The sequence below is a fragment of the Bactrocera oleae genome, chromosome 3 (genome assembly GCF_042242935.1).
Source record: "Bactrocera oleae isolate idBacOlea1 chromosome 3, idBacOlea1, whole genome shotgun sequence".
In the NCBI taxonomy this organism is placed as follows: Eukaryota; Metazoa; Arthropoda; class Insecta; order Diptera; family Tephritidae; genus Bactrocera; species Bactrocera oleae.
Window position 1 is genome coordinate 85,966,724 of NC_091537.1, and position 25,083 is coordinate 85,991,806.

Consider the following 25,083-nt stretch of genomic DNA (forward strand, 5'->3'; position numbering starts at 1 on the left):
TAGTAGTGGTTTATTAGGTCTACAAGTATAGGTGCAGCCGAAATATGTTGGCCGAAACCTTACAACTGCTTCAAAAATAAATAAGCTCAAGGACTTAAAATATTTATATATATTCTAGTAGTATAACTAAATCATTTCAAATGTCAACATATTATTATAAACCACACTAAAGACACACAAGTATTCAATTCTATAAAAAGAAAAGCGAGAAAATGTTCACAGTCACACGTCAAAAGTTCATAATTTTCATGTTGTTATGCCCACAAATGACCGACAAAGTTCTGCAAATCGATTGTTGATAAGTTGCGGCAGTTTTTTCTTTTCTTTCTCTTCATTCCACTTCTGCTTTGTCTGCTTTGGAATTTCACGAATCATCACACAGCCTATTATCGCCAGACGAGTTTACAACTCTTTAACGAAATCAGCGAAGGAAAAGTTTGGCGCAAGTTCCAAAAACGCATTACCAATGCAACACAACAAAAGCAAAAGCGAAACACATTCGGCAATAAAAATAAAGCAATCAATTGCATTCACTGGAATACTATTCAACTCACCAACACACACATACACTTATATGTAATAGTTTGTTTGCTAACAAAATTTGTTGGTTTGCTAGGCGGACTCGCGGGTTTCGTAGCAACGTCCCACTAAATACGAGTTGAAAAGTATAAACTTGCGGAGGAAAAAATCTGTGGGAAAAGTGGAGTGGTAAAAGAATATAAAAAGGGCAAAAAGTATTACGAAGAAAGCGAGATTGATCTGCATAACTTTTGTTTTCAAATTGAATACTTTGGAGGAATTTAAATTTTTTACACGCAGCTGTTGTTGCCTTGGCTTAAAACACGCACGGATGACTAAAACTTCGTTCTAGAGTTTGATTAAATAAATTTCAGATGATTCAGAGATTTCAATGTTGCAAATATTATTCTTCTTCAGAGAGAATAATAGTTTTGTTCTCCTAACGGTAGTTAGTTAAACGTAAATCTAATTCAGATCAAAGGTCAAAGTGATCAGGATTTAGTTAAAAAATTCATTTATTCTGATCAATCGTAGAAAATTTGGACAATGGGCGTGTCACTTTTATTTTGGGGACTTCTTTAAATATTCTAAACTAAATTTTGTATACATAATATTTTAAATGCCACGATTATATTACAGTTTAAAAACAAACGAAATGAACTATAACCGCGCCTATTTCATATACATTTATGACAATTTCGAATCCGAATCCGAATCGAAATTAAACTTGGCACAAATATAGTTTTTTTATGTGGCAATTCTCAGCAGAAAATACGCATAATCTGATTATACATATAATCTATATAGCAAACAGTTGAACTTCCGAAATCAGGATTAACTGTACCCCGAAGATATTGTGCAATCTGTAATATATGTCAACCTAAATAGGTGAGCATCTATTTCTGATAAAAATGAGGTCTATTACCAAAAACAACATCGGTACAGTACTTTCTCTAGCATCCATATACCTCATATGTAAATTTTTGCACTACTAATTGACTTTGTAACGTATGTATTGGTCATTTTATCAGATATCGTAATAAAATTAAGAGACCGTATTATCTGGTTACTATTGCAACTAGCTTAATGCCGAAAATAGGTCCTTTAAATATCCGAGTTACTATATACTAAATATAATTATTATCGATATTCTAGTGGAATATAGCGCGAAAATATCTTCTTTTTTTTTGTTGCAACCAAATGTTTTTTATTGTTTTCAGTATAATTGCTTTCCAGATACATTAAAAATTTTAATTTATATATTTCACGGAAAATTTATTTAGCACTAGGACGATTAAATTCTGTTGTCTTAAACTCTGAAACAATATTTTTGAGCTTCTTTACCATTCGACAGTAAATGAATACAAAAACTGCTCAGCCTAAATCATTTAATGGAGAAGTAAGGATAAAGCTCTTTAATCTTCACCCAGAAAACATTGTCATACGCAATTCAGTAATAAAAATTAATGATGTGGAACAGATTTATCTAAACTTAAGATATTAGATACTACCTCACAAGAAAGAATCATCAATTATCTCCGAAGATTAACTAATATTCAGAGTCAATGAAAAGGAAAAATAGAATATTAAATATAACGAAGTTTAGCGAAAATAGACGCCACGTCATTTCTAACTCAAAAAAAAAAACAAAAAAATAAACAACGCTTGTACCTACTAGTATATAATGACGCCGTTTCAGCAAGCTTGATACAAAAATTGCGCACGAAGTGGCGCACAATTTGAGCGTAAGAATTCAATAAACAGCAACCTAAATTAATTTGAACTAATATTGCGGCATTTCGTGCTTCAATTGAGGACTAATTAGGTGGAAGCGAAAAAAAGGGGCGAACAAGACAAACAATAGACAGAGGATTAATTTTTGGAGGCTTAAGAGATGATAGAATTAGCTTCTGAGAAAAAATATTGAAATATTAAGTATTTAATTAATGTACACAAACTAGACCCTCAAGATCAAGCCTATGCTACAATCGCGAACCACTAGAGGATAAAGCTCTCATATAAATTAATCGATCAAAATTAAGTTCTAGCATGGAAATCTTTTTTATTTCAGCAGATATCTTCGCAAAATTTGGTATGAACTTTTATACAAGAAAATGCTACAATCTCTGAAAATACTGTTCAGATGCGACGACTATAGCATTTAGCTTTCATACAAACTGATCGACTAAAATCAAGTTCTTATATGGGAAGCTCTTTGATTTGAGAAGATATCTTCATGAAATTTGGCGCGGATTATTCCCTAAGACAATGCTATAATTTCTAAAAATATTATTCAGATCGAATCACAATAAAATATAGCTGACACACAAATTAATCGATCAAACTTAAGAGCTTGCATACAAATCTTTTTTATTTGAACAGATATCCTTACGAAATTTGGCATGACCTTTTGTCCAAGACAATGCTAAACCTTTTTAAAATACTGTTTAGATCGGACCACTATAGCACATAGCTTTCATACAAATTGATCGATCAAAATCAAGACAGAAACACTTTTATTTGATAAAATGTCTTCAAGAAATTTGGCACGAACTTAAGTGCAAGACAATGCTGCGATCTGAAAATTACTTATATATTATATATTATAAAATTATTTAGATCGAACCACTATAGCGTATAGCTGCCATACAAACTGACCAATCAAAATCAATATTAATATCTTTTTATAGACTTTTATGATATAAGAAATGCTCCTTTGAAGGGTGTTATGCTTGCTATTTTGAAAAATAGTTTAAAATGCCTTCTTAAATGCATTTGATCCATATGCACACAAAAAATTTTTCGCCTATAGCCTTTTACTTTTGATAAGCCACCTGCGTAGCGCAGGCAACAGAATGTACTCATCGAGCAATTTCTATTGTTGAGCAACTTCTTGCAAATACCTGCGTTATATTTTGCATTAGCTTTCGTGCAAACATTCGCTATTCATTTAACCCAGCTGCCAGCAGACACGCGGCTCACCAACATCGACAGGCAGGCATGGCTCAAAACATTCGAGTTAGAAGGATCAACTTTTCATTCATTTGTAAGATTTTAATAAAATTAAGCGTACGCGAGTGTTGGTCGGTACACATGGCGATGGTGAACATTGCGCAGCGCCGCACCATCAGCACCCCAGCCACGAACACCGTAATTCCAAAAGCTCACGAGAAGTTATTTGAACAGTTTTCTCAGCTGCTGCTGCTGCTACATTTCCATCATTTTTACGCATTCTTATTTTCCACATCAATGCTATTTGAATTTCTCTAGGTGGCAAGGTATAAAGAAGTATAATTTACTCAATGTTCATTAATTAGTGCGCCATTCTGGCAAAGTTAATTGAAGTTATCTAAGTTTCTGTTGAGTTTGCCTTTGTTGTATTGAGCCTTAGCTTATTATAACTTTTCATAAGAAATTGAATGGCATTTTGAATATTATTCAATCAATTCATAACTGTAAAATTACGTTTGATTAACTTAGTTGTGCTTAAATTGTGAAAATAATTTAATTTAATTCAGTTAAAATTTGAACAATTAATATAAGGTTAAGTAAAGTTACTTTAAGTTAAGTCAAGTAAGTTCAGATAAGTTAAGGTTATGTTATTTGAGTACCTTAAAAAATATAAATAAGTTCCACAAGACCATGTCTGACTAAATGAAATTAAGTTTCGCTAAGTTAGTTTAAGTCATGTTCGTTAAAGTAAGATAGGTTGGATCATATCTATCAAAATAGCACAAATAAGTTATATGAAGGCCATAAAACTAAAGTTCAGTAAAGTCAATTTAAACGCTTCAATGGAGTGATGGCAGTGGATTTTTGAGTTTCGAAAAGAGAAACAATTCACTGGTAGCCACTCTTTTCGTGTTTGACCAAAAAATCAGTCACAAACAAACTAGAATGTGACGGCGCTTTACCCTGGTAAAAAATCAATGAATTTTCTGCCCAAATTTACGGTTGTTTACGACGAAATGCTTCACGTAGACCCCTAAAAACCGTAAAGTAGTATTCCTGATCACTTTACTCTGTGGAACCAATTGAGGGAGCACCACAACACACCCTGATCTTAGATCGACCATGAGGAGACTTTTTTCCTGTTTCGGTTCATTTTTGGATCACCATTCGCTATCTTGTATAACAATTTTCGACGTCATATTCATCAAACCACGGCTCGTTATGAGTACTGATGCATTTGATAAATGTGGAATCTTCAGCTACGTCGTCAAATATCGCTTTTGCAACCTCTACTCGACGTCGTGTTTGCAAAAGATTCAGATATTTTGGTACAAGTCTAGCATTGAGACGCTTCATAACCAAAACGTTAAGTTTGCAGAGTCGACAGATAAGGAATTTTGAGATCCTCTGTTATCCCTCAGATGCCATCACGACGAATTTTACACAAATGCTTTTCAGTGTTATCATATTTAACAGAGGCGGATGGATAACCCGAGTGAGGAAAGTTTTCGTGGACTTCACAACCTTCACCGAAAGCTTTGAGCCACTCGAACACTTGTGTTCGTGATGAAGTAGACTTTCCAAAATACTTCTGCAAAATTTTCAATGATTTCGTACCCATTATTGCATTGGAGGCACAAAATTTCAAGCAAACTCGTTGGCAAAATCGTCAGACAAACCTTTTGCGTAGTAAATAAACAGCTGCCAAGCACACACTAATTGGCATATGGAGATCAAACTTCATTTATACATATAAAAGTTGTCCCAATTTAGGAAAATCGATTCGATTTGCACGCACAGTTTATATGGAACAAGCCAAGTCAAATTTGATCAGATTATATCAGTGTTATGATTTAGTTATTACTTGAACTGCAAAATTTTTCATTCCTTTAAAAAAGATATTCATGTAGACGGCAACATATTATTCCATCTTTCTAAAAGTATCATCAATAGTTCCCTAATTCAACCAAAAACAATTATTGACATATTTGTATATCTTTCAATCACCGCTTCCAAAATACGTTACTGCATTATTATGATTTTTTTCAAAACATTTTTCATTTTGAAATGAAAATCCCGCTCACAATTCACCGTTATCATATATTTCCTTATGACAATGTGACACTTTTCGAAATGAAAAGAACGCGCAACAATTGCATACTCGTATAACACCTCGTACACCCTCGTACATAAATCCAATATGCTTAACGCTGACAAAGATAACAGTAAATGCAAAAAATATGTAACCTTTAGCAGAGAAAAAAGGTCGAAGTTCACGCATGGCAAATACCCCTAAATGATGCAGCGCGTGGCAATGGAATACAATTGGTTGCCACAGCTATGACAGCTCAAGTGCGAATTGTCATTGCATTTCAAATCGATGCTTTGATGCAGAACGCACTTGACAAGCTAAACGAACGAACTAGCGCATGTGAGATCAGAATTTGTTTGAAGTGCGATATTAGAGAAACTGTAAATGAAGAATGGCATGTGGGGGTGTGTGTATTGTATTAACTGTAGGGAGTACACGTTGTGGACACCCAGCGCGAAATTGAGTGATTGATGAGAAGGTTATTTATAACTAAAATATAATGCAAATACTGGAAAATATTTTATATAATATATTACTAAGCACATTCCCATGCAAAAACAAAAAATTCAATTGAGCAGTCCAAAGGTTCTGCAGGATCTGTCTTTAACACACGTTTACCGTACTCATATTTCTAGCAACATAATATTTTTGCTGATGCAATTTTTTTATAAAAAGTCGTGAAAAAAGTTTTCACTTTGACTTTATCAAAGTTTTAGCAAAGTTTTTACCAAGTGTCAGAACTGAGTGAATATTCAATACTATTAAGAGAAATATTTAATTGTATCGCATTTCTACAAAATAAGGGTCTCAAGTCGTTAGGCTAGGAACATAGTACGGCAAAGACAATTTCAGAAGGTAATCAGTTCTAAGCAACAGGAGTAGATATCTTTTAGACCTAAGATTCTCAACATCATGAGAATCTTCTAAACTAAACCCTCTAGCGTAAGACCGAGTACATAGTGAAAATCATAGCGATTGAAACTCAGTTTTCGACATTCATGGGGCAAAGACACTATGGGGTATGACTTTCGTCTAAACTGTGGGTTAACAGTCTAGCCTAAAATAATAATTCTGGTATGGGTTGCTTACACTCCCATAGTTCTCTAGTCATGTTGAACCGAGAGAGGGTCACATTTTACTTTCTTTTATATATCAGGGCTCGATGCCCTATGCTCCAATGGGAGATATAGGAAATTATGATGATAAATCAGGGCTGCATTCTGGTCCACCTATCACCAAAAAAAAATTAAATTTTTTTTCTAATAAAAAGAAATTCAATTGATTTCAAACGACTTGCCAAATAGTGTTATCAGCTGAATAGCTTATTAGATTTTGAAAAATTATTGCCGCGCAACACCTGGCAGCACACTTTGGCAGCACTCAGCGCTTTGGCGCGCTGCCAATTCAATATCGTCAGCGCTTCAGCACTCTATATCCGCTTTGGCCCCACTAACGAGGTAAAAGTTGATTGCTTTTTGCTTTCAGCTCACCGTTTTCTGTTAGCTTAAACCACACAAGAGTAATGTCAACAGTATCCTTTACTTTATATTTACTTTTCCTAACGCATTTGTTAGTTTTGCCAGCTTAACTGATCCTTCCGCCACAAGAAGATAAGTACCCCAGGAGTGCGAGTAAAAAGCAAAAGCAAAATCACAATAACAAAAATTTCGCGAAGTGAGACCTTAAGTGCAGAGTTGTATTTGCTTCGAATGGTATAACAAGTGTTACCGTCTTTGACTTTGTTTGCATGATTCTTAGTATTCTCAAGTTGTTGTTATTGCATTGTTAGTGGTAGTAATGTTATCTTCGCGTCTTCGCTTGTTTAAGTGAAACATTTAAGCCACAAAATAAATTACAAGCGAATACAATTCAGCGTGCTCCGCCAGCGATGTGGACACATGCCTCTTGCGCTCTCTTGCTCAAAAGCTTTCAGTGGCGAAACAATGCATTGAGAGACAGTGGAAATCGGCTTCAAGCGCTTGTCGTGTGCTGAAATGTGATAATGGCATTTGTTAATGGATTTCCGTGTACCAAATCGGTGAAATTGATGATTTTCGATGACCCTTATTGATAGCGGTTCAACGCGGCTTAGTTGTGTGAACAAGAACAACAGAGAGAAAGAGAGATAGAGTAAGTGAGACTAAATTAGAGAATGTAACGCAAAGTCATGACATCGAGTTTTAATAAACATTTACTGTTCGCGGGCCGTTTCTTTGGAAATCAGAAATAAAACAAATAATATGTAATGAATTTTAAATTTTTTTTCTGATTATTATCGCTTATATAATACAAAAGACTATTAGTAGTTTTAAAACTTCAAAATCTTTGATATTTTTATACACGTAAATCATATTATTTAAAGTCAACTTATTTTATAATATCATTATTTTTGTTATTTACGATAAGTCTCTAATATCAACTTATCAAGATTTTTCGATTAAAATATAACGATAATATCATAAATATAAATTCCCACCACTTAAGGCACTTTTTTTGATATCTTATTTTACATTTTACGGATAGCTTTAAAATTTTAAAACAAATAGTCAAAAAGTAAAGATTCGATTATGGATTAGTTTTAAATTCAGAACCCTAAGTTTAGTCATGAAAGTTAATAAAAAATAAACAAAATAAACTTCAGACAACTTTCTTTTAATATTATTAACTATTAATATATTATTAAGCATTTATTTTGTTTATTTTATTTTTAAAGAGCTATAACGGCCATTTAAGTGATACTATGCATTTAATCATATTTATCACTTTGCTATCGATAAAACTGTTAGATCAATCGATACAAATTTCAAATGGTTTCCAAGCTTCAAATGCTTATAAGCCAAAAAAATAATAATTTTTAACCACTGAACAAATGCATTTCTCCGGTATAGAGTTGGTTCGTATCTAGTCCTATATGAACTAGTTCACTTTAGGCGAAATAATATCAACATTGAACCCTTCATTAAATAAACCTGGTCTAGTAAAGGCGTTTCTTATACTTTGTAATGTTTGTACCGACAGTATATAAATACACATTCACATACACAGTCACACACAAACATACTTTTACATATTGACGGACATGACGCTTAATTCCACCTGAATTGAAACAGTTTTACATTTTATAAATGCAAGCACTGCTGTTGCTTGGTGTAATGGAAATTTCTAAGCAATTAATTTTGCAACAAACAAATAAAATGACAACAACAACAGTTAAACAATAATCTACCGAGTGCTGACACATACCAGAATAAAATATTATTCAGTTCAGAATCACTAGAGAAATGAATAAAACGTGCAGGTGGTGGTGTATTTTAGGAACATTTGAAGGGGATAAGAGAAAGTAAGTAAAGTGAAGTGTTAGCAAAGTTGAAACTTGATTTATTATTTTTGCGATTTTTGGTCAATTTATTTCGAATTGTCAATACCTTTTTGAATAAAATTTTTGATTGTTATCAGAAATATATTTAAATGACATAAATTTTATTTCAGGAAAAAAAAAATCCTCTACCTTTTAAATAAATTTTCAAATAAAATAAATATATCACAAAATGTAATAAAATTATGAAAAACGATATTAAAAAATTTTATTGAAAAGTAATTAAAACTAAAACTGAACTAAAAACTAAAATTTATAAAAATAAGAAATTATTTTTTTAAAATAGTTAAACTAAAGAATAAAAAAATAACGAAATTTGAAAGAAATAAAAAAATAGAAAATTAAAAATATTTTACCAAGTAATAAAAGAAATAATCAGAATGAAAAACCACAATAAGGGAATAAAGTAATTTGGTTATATATAAATAAATAAATTAATTAATAAACCATTTTCTTTTCTCAAGTTGTGCTCACCTTCCGCTCATAAAATATGAAATTAAATTAACCAAAAAAATGTATTGAAAACTAATTAAAACTTATGAACTGATAAAAAGAAGTAATTAAAATGAATTTATATAAATTAATAAAAGGATCACAATATGCAAAAAATTAAAACAACAAATTAATTTTGATGAATTTTAAAATGTTGTTGAAAAGTAATAAAAACTTATAAATTATTAAAATAAATCTCAAAATACAAATAAAATATAAAAAAAATTAATAAACATAGCACAAAATAATAAATTAAAAAATAAAATATAGATATAAAATTTAGAAATTAAATAATCAAAGTGTAACAATTTAAAAGAAATAATTAAAATATATCAATTTTACAAAATATTTTCGTTATTGTACAATGTATTTTCAAAAAACTAATATATGCACTGCTTTATTAGAATTATTGACGTAAATTCGAAAACCCATCTAGAATCATTCAAAAATCCATGAAGCACCATTATTTCTCCAAAAATTTCCCTGCCTTTCTCTAACTTTCTTCTTTCATCCACAAGCTGCCCATTTCCTTTTCTCCAGGTTCACCTTCCACTCATAAAATATGAAATTAAATTAATACTTTAAGGCGTCTTGTATATTAATATTAAATGCGTCAATTGTGCACTGAATTGGAAATTTAATATGACGCTGCGAGCGCAAAGAACTCTAATAATATATAAATATTTACCAGCTGTGCCACCTGTGCTTTAACCTACCAGTGCATATGTATGAATAGGTCCTCTGAGACGCTTACGAGAAGCACAGATATACAGCCACACACGCTTTCGATGAAAATAATTTTACTTAAGCTCAATCTTGTTTTCACTTTCGTTGGCCTTCAGACACTAGACTAATAGAAGTGCGATTTTTTCAATTACTTTTTTTTTGCACGTCTGCTTTTGGGCGCTATAATAAGTAAGAAACGTGAAATTTAAGAATCAACTGGTACTGGGGGTATAAAAAGCGCTATTTCTGCCAAAGTAAAGTTTTTGAGTAGCGGGGTCGAGCTGGTAGGCTGGAGTGAATAACTTGAAAGTATGTGTCTAAGGCTTGTTTCAGAGTTTGTGCAACCGGAATGACCTGAAATCATGATATAATATATAACTGCTGCATCAAGGTCTGGAACTATTTCAATTTCCTTTCCACGTTAGGCCACATAGTGGTCAAGATATAATATCTGTCCGCGTATCTTTTTTAAAATATCCCACATGTTGATCGATATAATGTCACCCAAACGATAGAAAAACATTAATTCAAGTAAATGGAAGCTAGGGGAGGTACTGAACTACTATTAGCACCAGACCAAAAAGATACATTTCTGTTTTCAGTAACAGATTGTACAAATGAAACAATATTTTTGATAAAAAGCCAGTTACACTCTCGGAGCTTTCCATACTCGGTGTCTGGCAGATAGGCATAATCCGATTTCAACCATTTTTAATTAAATGGTACAATATGTATTAAGAAGTGATGAAGCCAGCAATGACAATTGCTACCACAAAAAAAAATTAAAAAATTAATTTTACAAACCCAAAAATTTCCAAAAATTATGCCCATTAGAAATCTATAAAAAATACAACAAAAAGTCTCTATAATTTTTTATTAATCATCAGATAATATATCGAAATATATTATGTTCAAGAAAATAACCAAACCATAGTGTGCTTTTAGGCGCACATCTTTGTTAGTAGTCAACAACAGGAATGACTACCTTTTCATTATTTGCCGACACATTTGCTGATTGCTGCTCTCACTATACTATATATATTGTTGCTAATATCGTCGCTGTTGTTGTTTATATATTAGTTGATGTTGTTGTTGTTATAATTTTGCTATTGCAGCTGTATTTTTGTTACTGGTTTCAAGCAAGTAGGCGTTATAATAACATTCGCACAATGGTGGCCAAAATAATGACCACAAATGTTGCCAATGTGAAGCAAATAAATAACAGAAGATGCATACATACACAAACAAAAACCCACATGTAGTCACACAAAGCAGGTCTACAAAAAGTCGACAAAACGCATTACGGGGTAGCGGAATACAATAACTTGGCAAGAATTAGGAGAAAATGAGAAACCTTCAAAATAGGTAAACCCAAAAAAAAAACACACACACAAAGCCATACACATTATTTCTTACAAATGTATGTGAAAGAAGTAATCTTGTATGCGAATGAAACATTAAAAATGTGCCACACGGCGCAACCTCTTGTTGCACATTGAAGAGTTAGAGAATAATAATGTGCACAACAAAACAACGGCATTAAAAAATGGGTTCCAATGTTGAGAAAATATTTGCAAATAAAATAAATGCTTAGCTGAGTGAAAGTTTAATGTTCGCATACTTCAAATTGTTATTGGTTTTCCATTTGTTAGCCGACGCTTGTCCATGGAGAATTGGCTGCTGAAATGCCCTGAAATCAATTAGACGAAGGCAGCTCAAATTGCTTTCTATTTATGGTGTGCTGGCAATCTGCTCATTAGTTTCAAAAATTACGTTATTTTCTAATTTCTTTTGAAGGAAATGGTTTAGTTTGTATTAATTGACTTGGTAGCAAATAGCATAACTAACAGTTAATGCTTTAAATAAAGGACGAATTTCATGTAATCTAACAAAAACGTAAGGAGAGTTTGTTCTAGAATTAATATCAAATTTAATGATTCTATAGGATAAGGGAAAAATAAATAAAATTTACTAGGCAGCTTCAATTGAGCTGAAGATTATGGCGTTCCCTATTAGAAGATATATCTTTGATCCATGAAATAGGAGTTGTAGAAGAGAGAATTTCGTATAAAAGTTTAAGTTGAAGGTATCTGATCAAATTTGACACGGACTGATCTATTTAAGCTGCTCGCGCAAACAGAATCGATAAATTTATCTTTCCTTGCTTAGTTTTGTTATGTTTGGGTTAAGCGCTTTTTACATCTATTTTTGTCGACAATGATACCACGGTTTGGGAATCGTTGAGAACGTTTAAGAGGTGGAGAGTCTACTTTACCTTAAACACAAGTATTTGAGAGGCTCAAAGCATTCAGTGAACGTCGTGAAGTCCTCAAAAATTTTCGTAACGTTAATCCACTTCTGTGAATGACGACAACATCGAAAAAATTAAAAAGAACAGTGCCTGAAATTAGTCGTGTTAGCAACAGACAGATAGCAGAGGGTCTCAACACTTCTTATGGATCAACTCAATACATTTGGTTAATGTTTTGGGTATGAAGCGCGTCAATGCTAGACTCGTACCAAAAGACTTGGCTCTTTTGTAAAAACGATGATCAAATGTAATCAGGCGGAATTCGTTAGTGTGGCGAAATTGTTTATCATATCTCTCACATATATTTATATATATTCGGAAATGAACGAAGATATACGCCTATCAAAATTTCTTCCAAATAAGTACTCTCATGTATATTTAATTCGTTAGGGAGAAATAAGGAAAAAAATTTTATACAATTGGTGCCATTTTGGGAATACTTCAAGCTCAATGGTTAATGATAGACGCTTTTATATCAGACAAAATATAAATTTTATGAAGTTGTAAAACAGATAGCGGTGATGAAATATAATTTATATGCTATTCGATATTTCTTTGTTGTTTTCGCAAATAACATTTAAAAGAAAATTAGAAATAGATACACATGAGATATTTTAATATATTAATATCAATTATAGGACTTACCATTCATAAGCACTTTGAAACTTCCTTAAGATTTATCCAAACATATTGCACTATTTAATTAAACACTTTAACACTGTTTCTTTTTTGCTTGCAGTTGGTCTCCAGCAATCCAAATCAGCGGAATTGGCGTGGCATTTTCATTGCTCTATTGGTTATAATAATTGTATTGGCGCTAATTGTTACTTCTGTGGTGAGTGAGATTGCAATGCACTATATAATAGTCGCTAACTGAAAAGAAATTTGTGTATACTGTAAATTTTTTGTAAAAAATAAATTTTGCATGTGAAAATTAACTTTATATGTATGAGTGTATGTGAAATAGTTGTAATATATAAAGAAATGTGTTGTAAAACCCACGGAGACTTGTAAAAAATTTATAAACTTTATCGCGCATTTTTCATTAATCATCACTTTTTAAAAATTATTTTTTTTCGCTAAATTATAATATTTTTTTATATATAGTTTTTTTTTGCTAAATTTCTATTATGATAGTTCAATTTTTGCAATATGCTTTGTGTAAATATTTGCTTGAACTTGTTTTGCCAAATTATAACGCTTTAAAAAAAAAAGTGTTTACATTAGGGCGTGTTTAATTATTTTAGGACATGAATATTATAAAATATTGATCGTTGTATCAGTATATAAAATCGTTAAAAAAATCGAAATATTAAAAAACAAATGTTTACCCAAACGATTTAAATATCTATATACAAGTAAAAAAAATCTCAAAAATAATTTAAATTTAAATATAATACTAACGTATATATTTAAAATTATTCGTTCTTTAGTGTGGTGTATAACTAGAATTTTTTTTCGTGTTTAAAGCCAAAATTCAAAAAATCAAGGAAAAAATTGTTAAAATGATATACCCTAATATAATGAAGTAATTCGCATATATTAAAAATTATTTTTTTTCAAGGTAATTTTTAACAAAACTCTTTTATTTTTGAGACCAGAAATGAAATTTATAAAATATTAAAATACAATTTTTTAGCTACCCTAATACTTCAGATTTTATTCTTTTACCTGTCTATGTGTGTCAACTTCAAACAAGCATGTCATTTGCTCAACATTTAAGTAACGTATTATATAATATGTTACCAGCTTCTTTAATGTGCTGCATACTTTTCGGCTATTAGACCTTATTTTCTTCCTTTTTTGTAAAACTAATTTTTTTCGTATCCATAGCTTTCATATTTTGCACACCATATAGCATTATGTGTATGTGTATATATTCACTGTGCCTCATGCATTCTTGTATGTGTATATGTATATAGCATATGTCTTTTCTTTTTCTGCAATTGCTGTGTCATCCCACAAATTTTTGTGTAAATTTTATGTCATATATTTTTCCCATTCTTCCGATTTTTTTTATTTTTTATTGTGTCTCGTGGTGGTCGTGTGTCCCCCCATTTTTTGTGCTTTTTTCTCTCTCTTTGTCTGGTTTTCTTTATAGAAAACAACATATAAAATTTCTGCATTTATCAAAAAAGGTACTTCTCACACCACCCGATGAGGGGCCGCGCGTCAAGGGGCAACGCATCAAACTGCAAGACATCGTGGATGGACTCTTTATGCCGCAGCGTGCCAACGGTACATGGATAAATGGTAAGTGTGCGAGAATATGAGCCCGTTTCAAGTTGATTGATTAATGCGCTTGATTTTAAGCTCTATAAATATTGAACACAATTGGAAAATATTCGATATTTATGTTAAAACATATTCATACATTTTTACTTATGTGCTCTAAAATAGAATAAAATATTTGAAAGCGAAATTTGAAATTATTTTCGAAATTCTGAGAATTTATTACATAATTTTTTAAAACTTTTTGCTAGCATTTTCTGTTTTGAATAATTTTTGGAAAATTTTTTTGAAGTTAGTTTTTTAATTGAGCTTTAATTGCATATGTGTATTTTATTTGACTGGTTCCATTTTAAAATCATTTTCCTTATCTTATTTCTACACAAAATTATTTATAAGATAATTTGTGGTTATTTTCGAAACCTTGCATAATTTTTTTCCACATCAAGTTTCAACAATATAAGAAAGTCTAATATCAGTTTTAAAATCATTGAGGTTCTGACTACTTAAACTGAATATTTATTAGTTTTATTTACTATATTACATTTCAAAGTCATTTTCAAAATTATGTGTCTTATTTTAATCAAGTAAACATTTTTGAAAATTTTCTAAGATAATTGGAGGTTATATTTTCGTGTAGTATATACACAATTTTAAATCATTTAAAAATTTGAACTTAATAATATTGATTCTGCTATGTTTTGAGATACATGTATCTAGACTCAAATTTCGTATGATTTTTTCGAAACTCGATGAACTGTGCGAATTATGATTGATTTTCTGACCTCTGTTTTGTGAGACTTTAAAATCGAAATTCGCTTATATTTTCTAAATATTTACAACTTTTGAAGCCTCTTACTCATCATGTTTTGTACAAGGTATTAAATGTGTTGTAAAATAATATTTAAGGTTATTTTGGAATTATTGATAATTATTTCCTGTGTTATATTATAAAAAGTTTCAGTGTTATACTTTTTAAATTAAATTTGAAAAATTTAACATTTTTTACTTATTTAAATGCCATGAGAGCACATATATATTCTTTCATATTTGCCTACTATTTTTTTAAAATAATTCTTATTTTCTAATTTTTTCTCTACCATTTCTGCTAATCAACGCAGGCGAGGAATTTGTTTATCAGGATCACTGGGGAAGAATCGTGTTGTTAAATGCATCTAGTCTAAATGAGCGAGTTCTCATGTCGAATGTGACATATGTAAGTATGAAAGTGTGAAAAAAAATCAAAAAAGTTTAGAAAACTTTATTACTTTAAAATAAATATATTTGAAAAGTAATAACCGAGCAGTATAGTAGTAGTATGAATTCAAATTATCTGAATTTGTGTTTAAGTTGACTATAAATTATCTATATGAGTATGATCCAAACGACGGAAACAATATAAAGTTGGAGTACCTTTTAAGCAAATAATGAAATAAAAAATGTCTTGATGCTGCCACCTGCTGTGAATTTTAAAAACTATATTTATTATATATATATGTGTTAATTGATATATTAGAAATTACGTATAGATACAAAAGAAGTTGAATTTTTCAAAGCTCAAGGCCAAAACTTAAATATATTTAAGAAGAATTACTTTTTCTATATCTTATTTAATTTCTAAAACATAACCACGGTTTCCGGACGGATTCTGATTAAAAATTACTTAAAATATACAGGACTGCAGTTAGAAAGTTTGAATCCGAATTTAATTTCAAATTTTTTTAACTTCCCGCTAAGAAAATGGAAAATTTTCTAAAAATCGGGAAGATATTGGTTTCACCCCATTTTGCAAAAATCGAGTTCTCAACAGATCTCGACGTTCTAAGGGTCGAGGAAGCTTCCCCGAACATTTCTACGATGATGTCCGTATGTCTGTATGTATGTGTGGATGTATGTGTGTGTGTGTGGATGTATGTGACCCTCTTATAACTATTAAACTGCTCAACCGATTTGAATAAACTAAACGGCATTCCAAAGGGTTTCATTGCACTTGAGTTTCGTGTAAGTTTGGGCCCAATCGGACCAGTAGATTTCGAGAAATCTCAAATATAAATTTTTTCCAAACGACTTGACCGATCGACACCAAAAACTAATCAGTTCTAAACCTTGAAGAAACACATCGTTTGCCGCAAACCGGGTCGAAATCGGTTGATTTACTTGCTAGATATCGAAAACGAAAAATTTCAAAGAGCTCAAAAGCAGTGAAAAAAGCGAAATTTGAACGTTAGCGTATGAAATTAGAGGGAAGTTGCAGGGATGGCCCTGAGGCCAACCGTTTTCCACATTTTTTTATAATATTTTATGTAAACTTTTTTGGAAGATAAATAAGCAGAATATAAATATTATAATAATAAAATTAATATTTTTAGATAACTTAATATTCCTATATCTAACTTTATATTATAATATTAAATAAAAAAAAATTTTCGTGATACAATTTTTAAGTTCAAATTAAAAAAAATTCTCGAAAACGGTGTGAATTATATGGTTTTTTATAAAGAAATTAAATATTATATTAAACATATTTTTGGTTATATTAAATTAGCTTTTTTTAAATAAATTAAATTAATTAACTTATATAATTTTTTTGGTGCTTTGATTTTGATTTCATTTTAAAATTATGTTTTGTTTAAAAGATTAAAAAAGCACTTATGATAATGTTTTTAAACTAAAATAAGATAAACATATATTTTTTAAATAAATTAAACAAATTAAAGTGAGTAAATTATAAAACATTTGTGTGTTTTGAGGTAAATAAAAAAATTATTTAAAAAACTCGAAACGGATATATTTTTTAATAGATACCTATAATATATTCATTGTTAAAATTTTTTATAAAATATATATAAAATATTTAAAAACATTGCAAAAAAATAATTAATTCAAGTAAAAACATATTTTCAATTTCATTAGAAAAAAAAATATAAATAAAATTCAATGCAATTTTTTTTAATTAAAAAAAAAAAAATAATTAGTTAAAATAAAAAAATAATATTTTTTAGGCATAATTTCATTCGAATTTTTTAAATAAATAAATTAATATTTGTAACATATTCTAACCATTTTTAAATTTTATATAATAATTTATTATTCATTCATATTAAAATTGACTCTAGTATATAAATTGCCTGCATAAGAACAAAATAATTAATAATATTATTCTATACGCAAATTTAATAAAAATCATGACATTATCGTAATATATTAAATAGGAATAAAGAGGAAATGGTAGAAATAAATAATGCAACCGATCATTTTGACTGGTTCGTATTGCTAGTGTTAAGTTTAAATGTGAAAATATTAAAATATAAATGTATATGTATTATATATATAATCATACAGTACATTATTGCAATAATTTATAGCAAAAAGATTCGCTGGCGCTCTAACTCCTCGTTGTGTCGCGCTAAAACTGCTCGCGGTGTCGCACTCTTAATGAAATATAGCGAAATTAATTGCAAACCATTTACTTTGAAAGCCAACAAAAAGTGCTAATTTATTATTTAACATAATGTATGCATTGCACTTTACAACCAACTAATAAATAATTAATAAATTGAACTCAAAAGTAAAAACAAAAACTTATTGCCGCATAATGTAATTGAACAAAGTACATACATATTTACACAACAGCTAATGCATTTCTGTTATTGCCTGCAGCAACCTCCTGTGGGGTTAGTCAAACAGCCGCAAAACCGCAGAAATGTAGTAAAAATGCACAAATAATACTGAATAAAGGATAAACATGCTTTATGAGCTATAAACCATTTAAAAATCCATTAAAATTAGCAGAAAAGCCACGTAAAAGAGCAAAAAGAGAAAAAAAACAAAAAGAAAACACTTAAATTGATCATTTGTTTGTTTATTGTGCTTCTCGAAAAATAATGCAAATAATTTGTAATTACATTTTCTAACACACACACACACACCGCCTCATATCGAAACATTAATTTGTAACATAAATTATTTACAAGAAATTTAGGTAAACAAGCATTTCTTATTAATTTTTCTTCTTACAGAAAACATTTGCACCTTATACATTCTCCATATCGGCCGATAAACGCTATATCTTATTGGCGCAGAATGTCGTAAAACTTTTTCGGCATTCGTTTTTGGCACAGTACACGCTCTTCGATATACAAACAAGGTGAGTAACGGGGAGAGTGATGGAATAACAAAGATGATTGCTAACAAAGTACAATATAAAGTTTTATATAATACAAATTAATTCAAAATACCGCCTAGAGAAGCTCTTAAAGTTTATTACTCTCATAAAATTTTCGGAAGATCTCTCTTTAGATAAGAATAAGCTCTATTTGTCTTTTTGGGTTTACGATTTTTTTCTTTTGAACCCCATGTGAGACTGAAGAGAACAGTCAGCTTTTCCACTGACACTCAATAAAACCGTCACTCTTTAGCTACCTCTTAACATTGTTTTAAAATCTAACCACCGTCAAGATAATGAGCACGAACTCTGCTACAATAACCTCACAGCTATTCGCTCCCGTCTCTATACAAAAAAACATCTCTTAGGATCCTTATGAAGCCAATGCTCATAATACCTATTGCCGTATGTATTAAACACGTCGATACACTCCACATTCTTTGTAGCCGGTTAGGAGACATCGACGCGCGAGCTAAACCCTTTAGCTCCTATTAGTAGCAAAATACATACCACATAATAAGGACGACTTCTTAAGTTTACAGATTTTGATAATCAAACTTTATAAGTCCAAAAATTCGGCACAGATCACAATAGTTACTTCAATAAGGTTTTCACAACAGATCCTCATTCGATGTTCGCAAATGGCTTGAGTCCCATGGTCTAAAATTTATCTGTCTTGTGGTAAAAAAGCATTGCTGACTCTTCCAATATTTGCATATAAATGAGTAAGCTATAGATGGAAATATTTAAAAAAAGCCTCTTCAATATTATATAAATATTACAAGTATATCTACGTGCATCTATATACATAAACTTAGTTGAGATGTTTTTTTTTGCTTTTTCTTATTTACATTTTACCTGGAGTAGCCCTTATCTAAAAAAAACTTAGATATTTCTATTGAACTTTCATTTCCTCTTTATCTTTTTGTGCTGACACGGCTCTACCTAACCTTTTTACCCCCTCTCCCGCCCATTCCATCATAGACTGACCATAAATTGTTTTCAACCAATGGCTTATTTCGAATCTTTTATTCAATTTCTATTCATATATACTTGTAAACGGACTAAAAAGCAGCTGCTCAACTATAATCATTTCCTTTGCCGCTCTATTTCCGTATTTTGCTCTTCGCTATCCGGCACACGCCCGCATATACACTGAGCTGTAAATAAATATACAATAAAAACTAAAAACAAACACAAACTGTTGACTGGCAAACTGTAGCTTGGACTTCTCCAGTTCAATAAAACTCATGCTCATAATTTTTTCAATTCATTTAAGCTCTCTATCTACTTTTTCCGCTCTTTCAGTGAAAGCATCAAATTGAAAATCGATGTACATAGCGATGAGTGGCCCTATCTACACTATGCCCGCTTCGTAACCACTCAAGCGGCTAAGCGAGACAATGCAAGTACCACCTCCACCAGCACCGGCACCATAACTGGTGGCAATGCGCTGGTGTTGGTCTATAACTATGACATATACTACTGCCAAGGGCCACGCTCCACCAATCATGTGTATCGCATAACGCGTGATGCAGTGCCTGGCATCGTCTACAATGGCATACCCGATTGGCTCTATGAAGGTGAGTATAAGCACTAGCTGTTGGCTGGTGGCCCTGCGCGCCGACTAACTAGCTTTTTATTCATTTTTGTAACTCATTTGAATTCATTCATGCATTCTCATTGATTTCGCATACGATTAGATTGATTTAAATCGAAAATTGAATTTCCGCTTTTTTTTTTTTTGCGTTCTTTCCAAAAATATGCGACGTCCAACACGCTCTTCGATGACCACTTGCTCCATCAACCTCTTCACCGGTATACTCATCTTTGCTGCTGATGCTTACTGCCGCTGCCTGCCTCTTGTGCTTTGTAGAGGAAATCCTGCACTCGAATAATGCAATTTGGCTTTCGGAGAACGGACACTTAATGCTTTACGGTGCGTTCAATGACTCGCTGGTGCAGGAACAACATTTCGCTTGGTATGGCACAACAAGTGGCGGCAATCCGAATGCGTATCTTTATCCAGAAATCAGATCATTAAGGTGAGTACAGTGACATTGTGACTATGTAGAAGACAATCTGAATTTCAAATGAATTGGTAGAAAGACTACACGAGTATGAGAGTATAGAAAAAGTGTTCGGAGAAGAGAATGTAAGAACAAGGTTACACGAAGATTATAGAAACTATACTCAAAAGTAAAATCTGTCCAAAATTGTAGAATGAAATATTAGCTTTATGTAATAAAAAATGTTACTTCCATTTTTCGGGATCCCGGGGGTTCGGGATTCAAAAACAAAGTCTGACGAATTTTGTTGTAGAATGAAATATTAACATTATTCAGTAAAAAGTACAATCCCGTTTTTCGGGACCCGGGAGATTCGGGATATATAAGTAATGTTTAGCGACACTTGATGTAAAAGGAAATATAAGCTTTATTTAGTAAAAATGGCAATCCCGATTTCTCGAGTCCCTGGTGATACGGGATTTAAAAGTAAAGTCCGACGAAAATGTATGTAGAATGAAATATTTACTGTATTTAGTAAAAAATTCAAGCCCGGTTTTTCGGGATTCCGGCGATTGAGTATTCAAAAGTATATTCCAACGAAATTAATGTGTATCGAAATAGCACACTTGTGTTTAAAAAAACGTTACCCTGATTTTTCGGAATCCCGAAATTTTTTCAAAGCATATCGAGATATACGTAAATTCACATTCGAACTCATTTAAACACTTATAAAACTTTGTTTCAACAAACTGAAAATTGTTGAAGCATTATTATATATCAATACTAGCTGTACCTGGCGTGCCCTGCTACGTCCGATTTTATACTCTCAACGTGTTGTATCCCCTGGTTCTAAGCTACCTCTCACCAATTTTCAGCCAAACCAGTTCAGCCATTCTTGAGTTATAAACAGTGTAACTATTACGACTTTAATTAACGTGTATGTATATGTCAGGACCTTCTGCAGGAATAAACGAATAACTGTACAAACTTTCTTATCATTCCGTGCTGTAGAAATAGCGTTAGCTTCATTTTTATATATAAGATATTCGTATGCATGTACATATATAAGCAGATCGGGCCTCATATTTAATTTTGTCAAACACATTTGGAAATATGCGAAACCGTTGAAATACTAAAATTTTTTAATGAAAATTATTAAATAGAAACAATTTACTTTAGGTCTAAATCTGAATAAGAAAAAAGCAATAGGGTCACTAATCCCGAAATCCTGAAATATTTTCGGCACAGTCTCAAAAAATTTTATTTTAAACCATCCACAATTATTACTTGTAGCTATCTGTAAGAGCCACATACCTCAGAGCTTTATGAAAGACGAATACAGTTCAGCTCTTTTTGAAAAACTACCTATGTATATATAAGGTAAAGTAAAAAGTTCGTTCGGTTTTTTATTGCTTTTTCAAAAGATGATAACTTTGTGTACATTTTTTTACCGTTTTGTTCGTAAACTTGTTGCCAACGAGATGCCAACTTCATTATACCCCTCTCGTAGAAGACTGCGTCCCTATTGCCAAAAAACTCGGAGAGCCAATTTTCACAGGCCTCTCTTGAGGCCAACTTCTCACCATTAAGCGCGTTTGCCATGGACAGGAAAAGATGGTAATCACTTGGTGCCAGGTCCGGACTATAAGGTGGGTGCATTAGAACCTCCCATCCGAGCTCCAGGAGCTTCTGGTGAGCCACCAAAGACGTGTGTGGCCTGGCGTTGTCCTGATGGAACACAATTCGGCCTCTGTTGATCAAAGATGGCCTCTTCTGGATGAGTGCTGCCTTCAAGCGGTCCAGTTGTTGGCCGAATTGAGCGTTTGGTCATAGGGGAGCAGCTCGCTGTAGATGATTCCTTGCCCATCCCACCAAACATACAGCAAAACCTTCCTGGCCGTCAATCGGGTCTTGGCCACCATCTGGACCGCTTCCCCGAGCTTTGACCATGACCGTTTGCGCTCGATGTTGTCATACGTGCCCCATTTTTCATCGCCAGTCACAATCCACTTCAGAAACGGGTCGATTTTGTTGCGATTCGATTTGCAGCGATTTGCAGATGGAAATTCGGTCCATCATGTTTTTTGCGTTAGTTCGTGTGACACCCAAACATCGAGCTCCTTTTTGAATCCAAGGTTATGCGAATGGTTCCAAACGGTTTTATGGCTTATCTTTAGTTCCTCAGCAATTAAATAAGTGCTCACGTGACGCTCTGTTTCCACTATTTCCATGATTTTATCGCAATTTTCGACGACAGGCCTCCCGACGCGTGGTGCATCTTTGACATCGAAATTACCGGAACGGAACCTAGTAAATCACTTTTGTGCTACACGTTCGTTTACAGTATCGGGCCCATAAACTAAATTAATGTTTTCAGCCGCTTTGGCTGCTTTTTCGCTTTGATCGAAGAAAAATTGTAGAATATAGCGAATTTTCTCTTTGTTGGTGTCCATCTTTGACGAGCGCTCACAACGAACTGAGTAAATCATTCGAAAAACTGTCAAAGACAAACTTTTAGCGCGAATAAACACGTTTTCAGCGCCGTATAGTGTGACACGTAACACTAGTACTATGGACAATAATGCCATCTCTTAGATAAAAACCGAACGAACTTTTTACTTGACCTAATATAATAGCAATATAGCATAATTAGAAATCGGTAAGTTAATTCAAGGATTGTGCAAGCTTTCCTCGCTAGGACTCAACTTTGTAAAAAAGCTTGTTTTACATGTTATGAACGATTAAATATAAGTGTAACTAGGTCCAGGAGAAGCTTTTTGAAATTTTCGGGATATATCGTTGGAAAGAGTGTGAGTGTTCTGAGCCTCTTTTGAGATCGAAAAAATCTGCTTTAAAAAGGATATAGTGAAGCTAAAATCTTATACTTCTCGGCCTCATCTCCAATCATTAGAAAAGAACTCTAGGCATCCAAGCAACCATATGTGCCATAGACCGTGAAAAACAAGTTACTGAGGGCAATATTGTGTCATCTGTTGTGGAGAAATATTTTAATATGCTTAGCTTATTGAAATTCGATTAAAGTCACACCCAATTGAAGATAGGTCATGCGCACATTTATAGTTAGCATATAATTACTGGTGAGCTCGACACGAATTATCAAAATCGTATAAGCCATCGGAAATACTTTAAAAGCCTGTGGGTTTACCTATGTATATATGTATATATTGTAAAATTATAGACACCTTTGTGTGATTACAATTTGTGTAAAAGGATTACCAGTGAAATAGCTCTACTAGTTCCACACATATACAAATACAAATAAATATATACAGATATATACAATAAGGTGTGAAAATTATTAAAAGGAAACTCAATTAAGTGAGACATTTTTGCTAAGAGCAAGCAATAACATTTATATAATTAAATCTGTGTACATATATACAAACATACATACATGTGTACTTACATACACATGAACCACATAATGTGTTTATTATATGCAATAATATATTGTGATCCTTAAAAGTTATTACTAATAAACTATAATGCATTCCACGAATTTCATTTAACTTACAGCAGTATGCCATAAAATATAGCAACACATTAAGCCGGCAATTGTATTGCGAATATATACACTAATATAAAGATGTGTAAAAGCCTGTAACCCTCATTCAAACCCCACATCTACTTTTCCCAATTCTTTCCATACAATAATACTGAATACCGCCACAGCGTCATTAAGTACCATTATTGACGAAACCAGCAATTAAAGGCTTTCCGTTACACTTTTACTTGAGGCTGCTTACTTACACCGCATACATTTTCATAAGCACTCAGATTTGTGATATTTAAGATTCAATGTACAATATAAATAAAAATAGTGAATTTAAAGAATTTAATGCGCTTCAATAATCGGTAATTTATTTTGAAAAATTTTGCGTTCCCTCGAAATTTACAAAATATACTTATTCAATCAAAAACCTACGCACACCGTTAGATATTTTTCATTCATATTCAAAATACTATTCACAGAGGAAATATCAAGCGAAGTCAATAAAGATAACTGAAATGTTTAATGTGCAAAAAGTATTACGTAAACGCCACTGGCGAGCATGCAATTATAACGCCAACTAAGTATATGAGTATTTAATTTGCTTTATGAAAGCACTAAACTAAAGCCGGCTGTGCCATGCGGTGCTACAGAGCGTATGAGTGACTTTTAATGTCGACACGTGTAAACGACAAAGCAAT

At 32.0% G+C, this 25,083-nt stretch overlaps 1 protein-coding gene and 1 long non-coding RNA gene across 5 annotated transcripts in view; one reads left to right on the top strand and one right to left on the bottom strand.

The window, feature by feature from the left end:
• LOC138856326 (uncharacterized) overlaps positions 1-25,083 on the bottom strand; it is a 131,754-nt gene that overhangs the window by 78,349 nt on the left and 28,322 nt on the right. Inside the window, exon 2 of the long non-coding RNA XR_011395527.1 lies at positions 13,114-13,341. This is a non-coding gene — a long non-coding RNA (uncharacterized lncRNA). The remainder of the gene's footprint in view (positions 1-13,113; positions 13,342-25,083) is intronic.
• LOC106621015 (inactive dipeptidyl peptidase 10) overlaps positions 1-25,083 on the top strand; it is a 70,061-nt gene that overhangs the window by 34,936 nt on the left and 10,042 nt on the right. For all 4 annotated transcript variants that reach the window (XR_011395525.1, XR_011395526.1, XM_070107120.1 and 1 more), the window contains 6 exons: positions 13,208-13,303; positions 14,607-14,721; positions 15,819-15,913; positions 18,717-18,844; positions 20,171-20,445; positions 20,739-20,907. Coding sequence is in view for 2 of the 4 variants with exons in the window: in XM_070107120.1 (XP_069963221.1) it covers positions 13,208-13,303; positions 14,607-14,721; positions 15,819-15,913; positions 18,717-18,844; positions 20,171-20,445; positions 20,739-20,907 (878 nt within the window). In the remaining 2 variants the exon portion in view is untranslated. The remainder of the gene's footprint in view (positions 1-13,207; positions 13,304-14,606; positions 14,722-15,818; positions 15,914-18,716; positions 18,845-20,170; positions 20,446-20,738; positions 20,908-25,083) is intronic.